The sequence below is a fragment of the Odontesthes bonariensis genome, chromosome 22, assembly GCF_027942865.1.
Source record: "Odontesthes bonariensis isolate fOdoBon6 chromosome 22, fOdoBon6.hap1, whole genome shotgun sequence".
Lineage (NCBI taxonomy): Eukaryota > Metazoa > Chordata > Actinopteri > Atheriniformes > Atherinopsidae > Odontesthes > Odontesthes bonariensis.
In genome coordinates, this window is record NC_134527.1 from 25,481,551 (window position 1) to 25,496,852 (window position 15,302).

Genomic DNA, 15,302 nt, shown 5'->3' on the forward strand with positions numbered 1-15,302 from the left:
AAAATAAAACTAAGATATTCAAAAGAAGTGAATTCACCAAATGAGATCTACTTACACTGGAATGTATCTTTAAATAAGGCAGCTTCTCCCCCACCTTTCCTATTATTTCGGCATTTATCCATAAAACTAAAATTTGGGGGTGCTGTTTCATTAAGAACAGTAGCACTTGTGCTCTCTCTTAATCATGTTTCTGTCAGAAAAAGAAAATCTAAATTGTGTGAAATTATGAAGTCATTAACTAACAGTGACTTATTGGACAGAGATCTAATATTAAGTAAAACTAGCTTTGTGAAGTTTACACTGGTCTCTGTTGTATTCTGAGTTGTACGTGGTACCGTTAACAGATTAGATAGATTCACCCAGCAGGTTGACTGTTTTCGATTCCTTCTTTTACTAACTAATACAGGAATCCTATTGGGTCCCAGCTTGTTCTCAGAACAGCTGTCAGTAGTCGGATGACTATAGCAGGGACCCTGAACACATCATGGCATGGTATCTTTGTTTTGAACTGTGCTATCTTTGTTCTGAACTCTGGATGTTGTGCTGCTCCTTGAACATCCTGCACATCTACTTGTGCCCTGCTCTGCCAGGACAGATGATGTAAGAGGTGGAGGAGGGGGTGCCCTGCGTTCCTCGGTTGATGGTGGTCGCTGGAGTCCTGGCTGGGATAGACATCCTTTGGAGACTTTGGGTGATGTGGAGTAAAGGGTCTGGTGAGGGGGGAGGGCTGGGGGTGGTTTGCCTCGCTGCTGTGTCCTTCAGTCTAATCTGTACAGTCATGTTTGGGTTTGCCGTCCCAACAGCATGACGTAAGTGTGCACCAAGTAATCTGCATCCAGTTTGATTTGGATGCACACCATCAGGTCTGAAACGTTCCAAAAGATATTAAAGTTATCAATGAACTTAATCCCATGGGCGATGCATGCATTTGACAACCATGTGTTTAGGCCAAGAAGTCTGCTGAAAAGTTCAATTCCATTACCCACTGTCGGAATGGGGCCAGAAATGGAGACACGTGTGCTCCATAGTGACACAGTCTCTCCAACAGCAGAGAAAAGTCTTTCTTCAGGATCTCAGAGCCAGTCTTCCTTCTCAAAATATCAGAAGACCCTGTGTGGACAATGATCCTCATGCCATCTGGATGAGTAGACAGAATGGTCGGCAAAACATCTATCACTTCCCTGACTGATGTGTCAGAAAAAGTTATATTTTCCATTTTTGCCATTCTGACATGCTGTGTTATAGAGTCCCCGATTAGAATGGTGTCTATTCCTTTTTGTGTGGAGGTGTCGATCGCTTCTGTAGTCGTCACCTTGGTTGTGGGATTTGGGCTTCTCCTGGTGATCTGGTTAGCCCTTGGCTGAGTTTTGGGGCCATTTCTCTTGTTTTCATTCATGTTTGGGTTACATTCATCATCACACACTCTATTTTGAGTCAACGGATCGTATCTATTATGCATGGAACTTCAGGTGGCGGAGTGAGTGCTGGAGGTTTAGGTTTCGTGCTGGATTTACCTCTGCGACGGACAACATGAGACCAGATCCTGGCTGGGGTTGATGACTTTGGTTTGGCACAAACACTGTTTACAAATATACAATTAAAAGAAAAGGAATAAAATAATAAAATAATATCCAAGACTTGTGGAAAGAAGTAGAATTATTTAAAAGTGAATAAAGCAGTAAGCAGCAGGAGGAAGCAGAGACATGTCTGCACTCTTCAGAAGCAGGAAGTACCAACATTAGGGCCAGGTGGACGATACACAACAACAAACACAAGAGGTTTCTGTGATTTTCATTTTGGGTGTGAAAAACTGAGAATCAGAGATTCAAAAGAGGTCAAACTAATCTTGGGTCTAGGACTGATTAGTAACCCTGATCTGAAGATAGCTGCCACTCCTCCTTCTCTGCCTGTGGTTCGAGGAACGTGAACATTTAAAGAGTCAGAGGGAGTTGATTCATTAATGCTAACATGATCCTCCTGCTGCAGCCATTTTTCTACAATACAAAATATATCAATATGATGATCACAGATCAACTCATTCACTAACAGAGACTTTGAAAGGCGAGATCTAATATTCAGCAAACCACATTTAATAGTTTGATGGTTTTGTTCACTTAAAGTTTTTGTTTTCATTTTTTTTGCACAAGAGGATTTGCTCCTTTTGTGTTTATTGACTGGGGGGGTAGCAGCAGGTAGAAAGATGAAGTGTGTAAGACTACAACTCTGCATCCTGGTCAAGAAACTCAGGATCAAGAGATTTTATTTCCTGGTTAATCAAAAGTTAAATAAAAATAAAAAACAGTCTTTGTTAATGAAATATTTTCAATAATTACAGCGGGGTCACCGTCATGATCAGGTGCTGATAAGTTTGTAAAAGAAACAAGTTTCACTTGTGTTTTGGGGTAATTACGGGGTCCTGATTATCAACAGCTTTACTTTTTCATTTTGCTCCTGGTAGACTGTTTTGTTCTTTATTAAACCAAGTTTGATGAATTTCAGCCTATATTGGCCCAGTTTAGTAAATCTGACCAACACACCATCACTTTTATCCAAAGCAATTTACAAGTACTTGTTCCATTGTTTTTCTTTTAATTAATTTCTTTGTTTGCTTTCTATGGAAATGGATCTGAAGTGAGGTCTCCTTGTCTCATGAGGCTTTTACATTTTCAACCTGTTCTGCACAATCAAGTAATGTTTTAGTTTTCAGCACAGTGACTACGTTCCAGTGATGTTACGACTTTATGAATATTTATGACCAAAAATACAAAATAGAGGAAATTGAATTTCACAGATTTCCAAAATTAGGTTTTGTATAATAACTAATAATAAAATGAAAGGACTTCCATAGGAAAAATGTAGATGAATTTTGATGTGAGTGTGGGTTACAAAGTTTCTCATTTTCCCCTGATTGCCAAGACCTGGGTGAACCGTTTCCAAAAAAAACTAATAAAACTGTGTGATTTCAATTAAGTTATGTGCTGGGATGAGTTTGGGAGGAGAACCCAAACAGGCAGGAAATACGTGAAATAAACGAATAAACTTGATTTAATAAAATCAAAAATGCTACTGAAGAAGGAAATACAGGAAAAGTAAACCAAATAAACATATAACTAACAAGGCTTTTTGGTACATGACATGGGCAATGCTCTCTTTACTCTCCATGTACATATACACTTCTGTATATACAGAAGTTAAATACATATACACACTGTACTTCCACCTCAATGGCAACCTGCATCGCCAAGCCTCCTCCTCCGCCTGACTGCACCTCTACCTCTGCTGTCACCAACAAGCTTCTTCTGTCCAGCTGTACCTCCACTTCTGCAGCAACTTCCACCGCCTGGTCTCCTGAGCCAAGCTACACCTCCACCTGTGTGGCAGCTTCCACCACCAGGCATCCTGAGCCCAGCTGCACCTCCACCTCTACGGCAGCTTCCACTGCCAGGCCTTCTGAACCCAGCCACACCTCCACATCTGTGGCTGCTCCCACCGCCTGGCCTCCTCGGTCCAGCTGCTCCTCCACCTCTGCAGCAACTCCCACCACTAGCCCTCCTCTGTCCAGCTGCACCCCCACCCCCATCTCTATGGTTGATAGCAACATCACTCCTGTCGCCATCCCTCCGCTACAACCTCTGTGTCTAACTATAGAGGAGGTTGGAGCTGAGCTCAGGAGACTTAAGTCAAGGAGGGCTTCAGGCCCAGATGGAGTCTGTCCAAGGCTTCTGAGGGACTGTGCTGGTCAACTAGCAGTCCCTCTTCAGAGGCTCTTCAATATGTGCATTCAGATGGAAAAAGTCCCGGTACTGTGGAAAACTTCTTGTCTCATACCGGTGCCCAAATTAGGGCAACCGGTGGAGCTGAATGACTACAGACCGGTGGCTTTGACATCTCATATCATGAAGACCTTGGAGAGACTTCTTGTTCGTCGCATGAGATTGCAGGTTGCTGAGGCTCTTGACCCCCTCCAGTTTGCCTACCAGAAACACATAGGAGTGGAAGACGCGATTCTGTACATGTTGCATCGGGCATATACTTATCTGGATGTGCCTGGTTCATATGTGAGAATCATGTTCTTTGACTTCTCCAGTGCCTTCAACACCATACGGCCTCCCATACTGAAAGACAAGCTGATCGGTATGGGTGTGGCCCCCTCCCTGACATCATGGATTATAGACTATTTGCCTGCCAGACCACAGTATGTCAGGATGGGGAAATGTGTTTCTGGAACACTGGAATGCAGTACTGGTGCCCCGCAGGGTACTGTTTTGGCTCCTTTTCTTTTCACCCTGTACACATCAGACTTCAGGTACAACTCAGAGTCATGCCACATTCAGAAGTATTCTGATGATACGGCTGTTGTGGCATGTGTCCATGGTGGACAGGAGAAGGAGTACAGGGACCTTGTGGAGGCCTTTACTGACTGGAGCAAAAATAACTGTTTGCTCCTGAACACCACCAAAACCAAAGAGCTGGTGGTGGACTTCAGGAGATCTAAAACCCCATACCAGTCAGTCTGCATTGATGGAGGGGAGATAGAGACTGTTCAGACCTGCAAATACCTGGGGGTGGTGCTGGATAATAAACTGGAGTGGTCTGCCAACATAGACGCAGTGTACAGGAGGGGCCAGAGCCGTCTCTTTTTCCTGAGACGGCTCAGGTCCTTCAATGTCTGCAGTGATATGATATGCATGTTTTACCACACTATCATTGAGAGTGCACTGTTCTATGCTGCTGTCTGCTGGGGGAGTTGCACTACAGACAGAAACTGTAGGCGCCTGGACAAACTTGTGAAAAAGGCTGGTTCTGTTGTACGCAGAAGGCTGGACCCTCTCGGTGCTGTGGTGGAGAAACGGATGAGGAGGAAATTGTATTCTCTTTTGGAGGATAATAAATATCCTCTCCACAGCATCCTGACAGGACAGAGGAGCAGCTGCAGTGAGAGGCTCATCTCTCTGCGCTGCAGGACTGAGAGGTTCAGAAGGTCCTTTGTTCCCACAGCCATAAGGCTTTATAACAGTGACTGCTGAGTTCTTCTCAAATTGATTGATTGATTTTTATTTATTTGTTTATTTTGTCATTTAGTCATTTATTATTATTTAGTTAGTAGTAGTAGTATTATTGTTGTTTTATTTTTGTTAATACAATCATTGTAAATATTAAAAAAAAATGTTGAGCTACTTGATGAATTTGAATTTCCCCCATTGGGGGATAAATAAAGTATTTTCCTATTTCTATTCTATTTCTATATGACATTATTGTTGTCATTAACTTGTGTTTCTCTTTCTCAGCAGGTATCCCATGCCTGGTGTTATAGTGCTTGTTGTCCCCTCTTTCCTGTCCTCTCAACCCCCAGCTGGTTGAGACAGATGGCCACACTTCCTGGTTCTGGTTCTGATGGAGGTTTCGTCCTGTTAAATGGGAGTTTTTTCTCTCCACAGTCACCTTGTGCACGCTCAGGATGGGGGATTGGATCAAAGAGAAGTTTCAGTGCAATCTGTTGGTTTCCTTAGCTTCCTTAGCTTTGGAATTTAAATAATTGTATTTTGTTGGGATTTGGTGCTTTATAAATAAAACTGAATTGAATTGAATGAATGAATAACAAGGAGTAGGTGGTAATGTGGTGATCAAGAGGCTATAGGGTCAACCTGGTCGCTTCTGTCTTCCTGACTGTGACCCAGAAATCCTCCAACGTAAAAAAAAATATAGAATGAGTCAATTACTAAAATGCACCTGGAGAAGAGAGGAGGCTTATTGGAGGAGCTATAAACACCTGTCGCAGATGTGTTTCAGCCCTCACCACCTCTGAAGGAATATTTCAATAATTTTATAAACACTGTAAAATGAGTTGAGAGCGGGGTGGGTTGAGTGGGTTGAGCGGGTTGAGCAGGCGCCCTATGTACAAGAGGCTATAGTCCTCGCTGCAGCTGGCCCTGGTTCGAGTCCCACATCAGATGGCCCTTTGCTGCATGTCGTTCCCTATCTCTCTGCCCTCTGCTTCCTGTCTCTCTTAACTGTCCTATCCATTAAAGCCCCAAAAAAATACAAAAAAAAAGTAAATAAGTGATTTATCAGAAACAAATTTAAAGTTAAAAACAGCAGATGAGGATATTCAGGCATTTGTACACCAGAAAAACCAAATCCACCAAATAAGAGCTTAGACCCAAGAGTGTTTAATCTGAAAAGATTATTCAAATAACTTTGATGCAGGTGGGGAGAAGCGCATGGCAGGTGAGGGTCTGAAGAGACCTGACAGCAGAACAATTGGAACTTTTCTGAAGATCTCATGCAGTTTTATCCCCGTTTTCTTTTTTTGTCTCACTGGGGAAACAATGTGAATGATCTTCCTCCTGTTTCTTGGGCACCAGCTTAGTTTTCAGATCCTCAGTCAGCTGCTTCTAGGAGACGGTCATAGAAAATCTTGAGTCTATTAATGACCTTCAGTGATAGAGCAGCAGCAGAATCTCTAATAAATGACAAACAGATGTAAATTTATGAAGTGAAAAGGGACAGAAGCAGAAGTGTGCACTTATTTATTAATGCCTGAATGTTAAAAATGACTATAAAGTTCTGCCAGTGATACAGCTACTCTTCTTTGATGGAATCATTTATCACTTTTAAGAGTCTTCCCTGAGCAGCCGACAGTCTGCCAACATCAAACGTTTCCAAACAGGTGCACGTGTGAAACAGCAAGATGGTCCTTCAGTGACAAAGACTTCTTCAGTGCTTTGAGGCTCTTTTAAGGGGGCCACGTTTCAGAGGACTGAACATGTTTTCTTGCACATGTCTACTGGTGATTAAAAACTTTCTAACCATGCCTGAATTACACATTTGTCATAAATGTGCTCACCCTCCTTGTTGCTGTTGTCTTTGCTCTTTAAAAAGATGGATGTCCCCTGCCTTTCTTTCTCTTAATTAAGGCTAGAGTGCAAGACTTATTATATAAATGAGCATCTGTTACATTCAAGTCCTTCCCAGAGGAGTTCACACCCTGCTGGAAAAGCTCACCAGCATTTAGTAAATCTCCCGTTTGTACAGTAGTGTTAAATAGTCTTGATCCAGCCCTCATTTCTGTCTGTTTCCTTCCAAGCAGCCAGACTTTCTTGTAATCTTTTAAAGTGGTCCTGATCAATAGTTCTCCAGGCTTTCAAGTTTTTGTTTGGACATTGGCTACTTTTCCACTCATTTTCAGTATTGGGAAGCATCACATCTACATTTACTCAATGTTTGAGTCAGTCATTTTTGAGAAATGAATTCAGTCCCACTGGTTCTCCTTCAGAATGGATTCAACATTTTGACACCATAATAACCTGTGTGTGTTTGTGCGCTCTTAGCATAAACTAAAGTTTTGAAATTAAAATCAAAATGAGCACTTCTCCATCTAATCAGTATAAAAATTACCTCAGCTGGCCCCTTTTCCCTCCACCTCGGTGTCAGTATGTTCATTTGGAGCCAGGTAATGACCACCGCCTCAGGGAAACTGCTGAGGACGGTGTGTGTTTACCCGAATGCCTTTGGGTAGTTAGAGTCTACTTCAGCTGTCACAGTTTGAGACTAATGATTGTAAAGGGTGATTCCAATAACAGCAGCTTGAAATGGGCTCAAATGAACAAAACCTTTATTTCTTTCACAAAAACGCTCAGTTATGATGTTAATCATTCAGTTTGGCCCTCTGATGAGCTGGTGGTGACTTTAGAAACACAGAAATGGCTCTGTTGAGATGATAGAGGGCTTTAATGTCAGGTGACCCTCTGTAACTTGAGCTTCCCTCATCTCTGATATTTGCAGCTTATGTTTCAAGAATAAAAAGACTTTTCACTTTAGTCGATAATACGTATCATAAGTCCACCTCTCTATAGAGTCTAGAGTCAAAAAGTTAGGAAACCGTGTTAAAAGTAAACAAAAAAGAATGCAAAGGCGATGCAAATTATTCAAAGCCAATATTTAACTGTAACTAGTACAAAGAGATCAAAATAAACATTGAAAGTTAGACATTTTAGTTATATTTGAGAAAGATGTCATTTTGAATTTGAAGGCGGCAACATGTTTTAAAAAAGATCAGACGGGAGCAGATAATCTAAGTGTGAAGCGTCTTATGGAACATTGCTGTCATGATCTGTGGCTTTTTGTGATTTGGTTTTACTCTGACTTTTGGTTTCTTAGTTTTCTTATTTCCTGTTTTATTTGGATAGATCCTGATCTGTTGTTTTACTTCAGTTAGTTTTAATGATGCCTTGTCACACCTGGCTTCTGTTGCTGATTGCTTTCAACTGTTGCTCATTTTGTAATTTGTCCCTCAGTATAAATTCTCCTGGTATTCTTTTGTGTAAGACGGTTTCTGGTATGTATCCTGGCTGGGGCGTGCAGCCCCTGCCGATAGCCGCACATGTTACGGTGTTTACTGCTCGGAAGCAGGGGAGTGCTCGGTCTGCACTTAAGTCTGCACAGTCTACACAGCCCGTAGTGATACGAAGGTAGAGAGAAAATAGCGCCAAGCGATTGTGAGGGCTGACTTTTTCTGGATGAACGATTTTGTGATGCAATTGTATTACTCTTTTGAACGCATATTGTTTTGAGAAGCAAGATGCTTTATTTTTTAAGCCCCAGCCAACTAGCCGGACTATCTTCGTCAACGCCAAAACGAGGCTGGAACTCGGCTCACAGGACGCAGAATGGGGTAAGTCAAATTTAATAAATGATATTGCTAATATGGGATGTCATACAGCTTCATGTCAAAAGAGGCGAACTATCCCTTTGAAATTAGAGAGAATTTGTAGTTTTCAGGGAAATCTCTGAAGACAAGACTGAAAACCAGCACTGATTGTTGGTGATTTTCAGACTGCATTAAAAATAGACCTAATTCTGTGGTGAAAACAACCATCAGTGAACACAGCTCATCTCTGCAGCCACACATGAAGTTAAAACTCCACCATAAAAAAAACAAAGAAATATGTCATAGAAACTTTGCTGCCCCTTCTGGACCTGAGCTCATTTAAGATGGGTTGAAGTCAAATTAAAACTGTCCTGTAGTCTGACCAATCAGAATAAGAGATTCAGTTTGAAATGATTAACACTACATCCTCTGAGATACAGAGGAGAGGAACCATCAGCTTGTTATGAGCATTAAAAGCGTGATGTGTGATGGTGTGAAGGTGCATTAATTAGGTTTTGAAGCAACATATAAAGCAATCCAAATGTCTTTGAGGTAAAGTGATGCTTATTTCAACAATACAATCGACCCACTTAAAACACACTAAGCATTATGAAATGGAAAATACAGCAAAATTGGATTTAAACTGTTCTTTTAAAACTAGAGCAGTTAGTCTTTTCAATTTGCCATTTGATATCTTAAATATCTTCTAACCCCCTACCCTTCTGAGGCTTGAAAATAAGCTAGTTATCTACATTGTCGCTGAAAAAAAAATAAAAATAAGAGTTTTTCCAAACCAGAAACCCTGGATGAACAGCAAAGTCAAATCCCTATTAAAAAGCCGTAACAACGCATTTAAATCGGGGGACAGGGCCCTGTACAGCGCGGCTAGAGCTGAACTGAAAAGAGGCATCAGGGAGGCAAAGGCGGACTATAAAGCAAAGATGGAGGATCACTTCGCTGTAAATGACCCCAGGAAGATGTGGCAAGGAATAAATCACATCACTAATTACAAATGCAGAAACCCGGCAGACGCTAGTACTGACGCCTCACGGGCAGAGGAACTGAACCGCTTCTATGCCCGTTTTGAAGCAGACAGACCATCAATCCTCCCCCACCAGACACACCCATCAACCCCCAGCACCAGCGCGCTTATACTCCAGGAGCATGACGTTAGACATGTGCTGAAGACGGTGAACCCCAGGAAGGCGGCCGGCCCCGACAGTGTACCTGGCAAGGTGCTAAAAGCGTGTGCTGACCAACTGGGTGGTGTTTTCACCAATATATTCAACCTGTCCCTGTCGCAGGCCATCATCCCACTCTGCCTTAAATCCTCCACCATCATCCCAGTCCCCAAGAAGTCAGTAGTGGAGAGCGCAAATGACTACAGGCCTGTTGCACTTACGCCGGTGGTCATGAAGTGCTTCGAGAGACTGGTCTCAAAACACATCAGAGACTGCCTCCCTCCCACTCTGGACCCTTACCAGTTTGCCTATAGGGCAAACCGCTCCACCGAGGATGCCATCAATATCTGGAGCAAAGGGAAAGCTACGTGAGGATGCTCTTCCTAGATTTCAGCTCAGCCTTCAACCACATCATCCCGGAGATCCTAGTCCAGAAACTCTCAGTCCTGGGCATCTCGACCCCCATATGCCATTGGATTAGGAACTTCCTCACAGACCGCCCTCAGTCTGTGAAATTAGGCCCTCACCTTTCCTCCACTATCAAACTCAGCACTGGCTCCCCTCAAGGCTGTGTACTGAGCCCTCTCCTGTTCACCCTGTACACACATGACTGCTCTCCGACCCATCTCTCAAACACTATCATAAAGTTTGCGGATGATACCACTGTGATTGGACTCATCTCAGGGGGAGATGAGTCTGATTACAGGAAGGAGGTTAACAAATTGACACTGTGGTGTACAGCAAACAACCTGCCACTGAACACCACAAAAACGAAAGAAATAATAATGGACTTCAGGAAGGGAAGAGCTGTCCCAGCCCCGCTTTACATAAACGGGGTCTGTGTGGAAAGGGTGAGCTCCATAAAGTTCTTGGGAGTGCAGATCTCCGACAGTCTCTCCTGGTCTGCTAACAGCACAGTGGTGGTGAAGAAGGCACTGCAGCGACTCCACTTCCTGAGGGTCCTCAGGAGGAACAACCTGGAGGTAAAGCTTCTGGTGCTGTTCTATAGAGCCACCATTGAGAGCATCATCGCGTACGGCATCACAGCATGGTACGGAGGGTGCTCAGCAGCAGACAGGAAAGCGGTACAAAGGGTGATCAACACAGCCCAGCGGATCACTGGCTGCTCCCTGCCCAGCCTGGAGGACATTGCCACTTCTCGCTACCTCAGCAGAGCGGACAGCATCATAAAAGACACATCCCACCCCAGAAATTACCTGTTCGACCTGCTACCGTTTGGACGACGTTACAGGTCACACAAATCCAGGACAAATAGGCTCAGGAACAGCTTCTATCCAAGAGCCATCACTTTACTGAACAATAGAAATAAATAGATACCAAATCTTTACAGTTCATCCATCACCACACGCAATGAGAACTGTGCAATACACCTCATGCGCAATTTCATACCATGCAATTCTGGAAAAATGTGCAATATTTTATTACTGTGCCTTCATTTTATTTAATTTTATTTAAATATATTTAAATTTACTTTAAACATAGTCTTGTTTTAATTTCTGATGTCTTATAAGCACCTTTGGAGTTGCAACCAAATTTCATTGTAATGCAAATTATAATGACAATAAAGGCGATTCTGATTCTGATATCAACCTCAGTCCTTTTTTATCCTGGATCTGTGACATACTTTAATCCCGTACATTCAGTCTCACCTGAACGGGTTGGCAGGCAGGCTGATGTTCTGGAAGGGATCATTGGTGAGGATGTTGAAGGAGAGGAAGGGCAGGGAGATGAAGCAGGCGACCAGCCACGTGAGCCCCACAGCCAGATAGGAGTGGCCGGCAGCGGGGGACCAGCCGGTGGGATGGAGGATCAGCTGGTGACGCTCCAAAGCGATGAGCACCAGGGAGAAGATGGAAACTGTCACTGACATACACTGAACAAAGGGAGTTACCTGGACAGGTTAAAAAGAGAGAATTAAGAAAACTTCATTGCAAAGAGCTGCCTCCCCCCCCCCCCCCCCCCTTTGTTTGGTATTGTCTATATTCCCCAAGGGACCAATTTGGCCAAGAAGTTGACACTTTCTTTTACCATAACCAGGACCCCAAAATCCACAGTGTATCATTGGGTTTGTAGCTATTCATTAAATTGGAAACTGGTTGTGCATTTTTTGAGTTTGCTTCAGTGCAACACATGACAAGTCTTTCCATTATCTCCTCCTGTGTGGGGGACTGGCCCCAGCTCAAAACCCAAAATTAAGCAGTTAGACGATTGCCTGGGCTGAATGATTTATCTGACAACATGAGATCAAATAGTGTCAGAAAATAAAAAATCTGGTCAAAGAAACACTGCTAATCTGTGCCATGGACTAACAAATGGATTTAACGCCCCCATGTTGAGGGTCGTCAAGCTGTGAACCATTAAAGGGATATTCTAATTAGGCAGTGCTGTTTTTTGTTTTTTTTGTCACTGCTCCCGAGGGATGTCTGCTGAATGAAAAATGATGCTGAGCTGTTCTACTTTGCTCTTCTCAACTTTTACTGTTACTCTAAAAGCTCAAATCAGATATTTGATGTTTGGTTGGTTACAGAAAAATGAATGTCATGAAAATCGATTAAAATAAATACTTTTAATATCAGACTATATTTGGAAATGGAGTTTAATGAGTTGACAATTTTTTTAGTTTAAGTACTTTAGACGTTTTATTTCTGTCTTTTTAAGAATAATTATTTGAAATAATCATTAAAATATTGTACTTTGCAAAAGTCTTGATCCAGTCCTCATTTCTTTCAGACTTTCTTGTAATCTTTACAGTGGTCCTGATCAGTAGTCCTCCAGGCTTTCTGAACGTCTTTCAAAGTTTTTCTTTGGCTGCTTTTTCACTCTTTTTCAGTCCCTGAATGTTCAGTTGTACCTGACCATTTTCAGAGGAATGTGTTTTTTCTTTGTTAAGCCACTTAACTCTGATCTATGAATCATTCAAGCAGAAAAAAATTTCCTAACTCAAGGGCTGAACAAGTGTTGTGTATTTTTGTAGAGATGTTTCACTCAGCCCCCATGTAAAATGGTGAGTTTGTCCTTTTTGCTGACCTAGAGGAAACAGTTCGGCATCTGAAATCAACAACTTGCACTCTGGACATAATACCATCCGACTTTTTAAAAACTGTTTTTACCTCAGTAGAAAGTGATCTCCTACAAATAGTTAACAGCTCACTGGCATCAGGCATTTTTCCCAAGTCACTAAAGACAGCCACCATTAAGCCACTCCTAAAGAAGAGAACTATGATGAACAGACAGATCTACAGACCTGTCTCTAACCTCTCTTTTATATCCAAGATTATTGAGAAAGTTGTATTTAACCAGCTCAACGACTTTCTGAATGAAAGTGGAAGTCTTGATAACTTTCAATCAGGCTTCCGACGTTATCACAGCACTGAAACAGCTCTGGTCAAAGTGTTAAACGACATCAGGTTGAATACTGATTCTGGTAATGTTTCAGTCCTGGTTCTGTTGGACCTCAGCGCTGCGTTTGATACTGTAGATCACAGAATCCTGTTGCACAGGCTGGAAAACTGTTTTGAACTTTCTGGAGCGGTCCTTAACTGGTTCAGGTCCTACTTAGAAGGCCAGAGTTATTTTGTTACAATTGGCAGCTATGAATCTGAGCGAGTGGCCATGACTTGTGGAGTCCCCCAGGGGTCAATTCTTGGACCTCTTCTGTTTAACTTGTATATGCTCCCTTTGGGTCAGATATTGCAGAACTTTAACATCAATTATCACAGTTATGCAGACGATACACAACTTTATCAGTATTGGGAAGCATCACATCTACATTTGCTTTGCTTTTTTAGGTGTCTCTGTCACCTGACGACTGCAGCCCAGCAGACATACTGTGTTAGTGTCTGGAGGAAGTAAACACCTGGATGAGAGAGAATGTTATACAATTAAATAAAGACAAAACTGAGATCATTCTGTTTGGTAGCAAAGAGAAGAGGGTCAGCGTTGGTAAATATCTTTAGACTCGGGCCCTTACAATCACTGACCTAGTTTTTAACCTTGGAGTGTTGATAGACTCAGATCTGACTTTCAGCAGCCACATCAAAGCCATCACCAAGGCAGCTTTTTACCATCTCAGAAACATCAACAGAATTAAAGGTTTTCTCTCCCCAAAAGACCAGGAGAAACTCATCCATGCATTCATCTCCAGTAGACTTGATTACTGTAATGGTCTTTTAACTGGACTTCCCAAAAAGAGCATTAAACATCTGCAGCTCATCCAGAACGCTTCTGCTAGTTTTAACCCGGACTAAGAGATCTGAACACATCATACCAGTTTTAAAATCTTTACACTGGCTTCCAGTCAGTCACATAATAGATTTTAAAAGCCTGCTGATGGTTTACAAATCCCAGAACGGTTTAGGCCCAAAATACATCTGTGATATGTTCAGAGAATATAAACCTAGCAGAGCTCTTAGATCCAAAGACTCAGGTCAGCTAGTCCAGTCCAGAGTCCAGACTAAACACGGAGAAGCAGCATTTAGCTGTTATGCTGCAAACAAGTGGAACAAACTGCCAGTGGAGATTAAACTTTCACCAAATGTAGACATTTTTGAATCCAGGTTAAAAACATTTCTTTTCTCATGTGTCTATGCATGAAATCTGCACGTTATCTTTGAATTTATCTAGACTGTTGCTTGTTTGTAATCATTTTAAGTGTTTAATTTGTTTCTATTTATATTCTTTTATGTATTTTTAATGCTTCTTTCACTCCCTGCTGCAATGCTTTTATTTTATGTAAAGAACTTTGAATTGTTTTGTACATGAAATGTGCTATACAAATAAATTTGACTTTGACTTGTAAGCTGCTTTGTGCCCACTCTCTGCTATTGTTGATATGTGCATATTCATGCAGTAGTCATATCAACAAAATAAGGAGTTTCATCTGCTATTCTGATTTCAACATTTCTGCAGTTTGTGCTGCCTCCTGCACACTCTAGAGACCAGTTCCTGAGTTGCATTTCCAGCCAGCAGAGAGCATCTCTAACAAAAAATGTCCAGCTGTAATGTGCTTAAAGTCTGGACCAAATTGTCAACACATTCTCCTCAACATCTTTTGTGTTCATGTTTGGAAACGGCTATAGTAATGACATGACAGTTGGTATGAGGGGCTTTTACTGATATGCTGTGTTTGGTTCTCTTTCAACATTTGTTTCGGTATCTCACTATGGGACACGCCCCCTGCACTTGTCCCCAGAAGCAATTTTCCACTACACCAGTCCTGACTGGCAGACAGAGGTGACGCTCGCTCCTTGGAGGAGGGCCTTCCTCCTCCTTATAAGACCAGGGAGTCACGTCATCTATTCAGTCTTAAACCTCTTCTCGCTCCTGGAAGCCACTCTCGGACGCAGACTTGGCTAACCCTAGCTTAACTGGTCACAGAGCGAGCTCACAACTCGGTCGCCGACTGCTAACGTGTTAGCTCCCCTGCAGCTGCAAAGCTATGAGAGCCAGCT

General features: G+C 42.3%; 1 protein-coding gene across 3 annotated transcripts in view; it reads right to left on the reverse strand.

Moving 5' to 3' along the window:
• npy8ar (neuropeptide Y receptor Y8a) overlaps positions 1 to 15,302 on the reverse strand; it is a 175,311-nt gene that overhangs the window by 21,951 nt on the left and 138,058 nt on the right. For all 3 annotated transcript variants that reach the window (XM_075455301.1, XM_075455299.1, XM_075455300.1), the window contains one exon: positions 11,502 to 11,743. In XM_075455301.1, the coding sequence (XP_075311416.1) occupies positions 11,502 to 11,743 (242 nt within the window). The remainder of the gene's footprint in view (positions 1 to 11,501; positions 11,744 to 15,302) is intronic.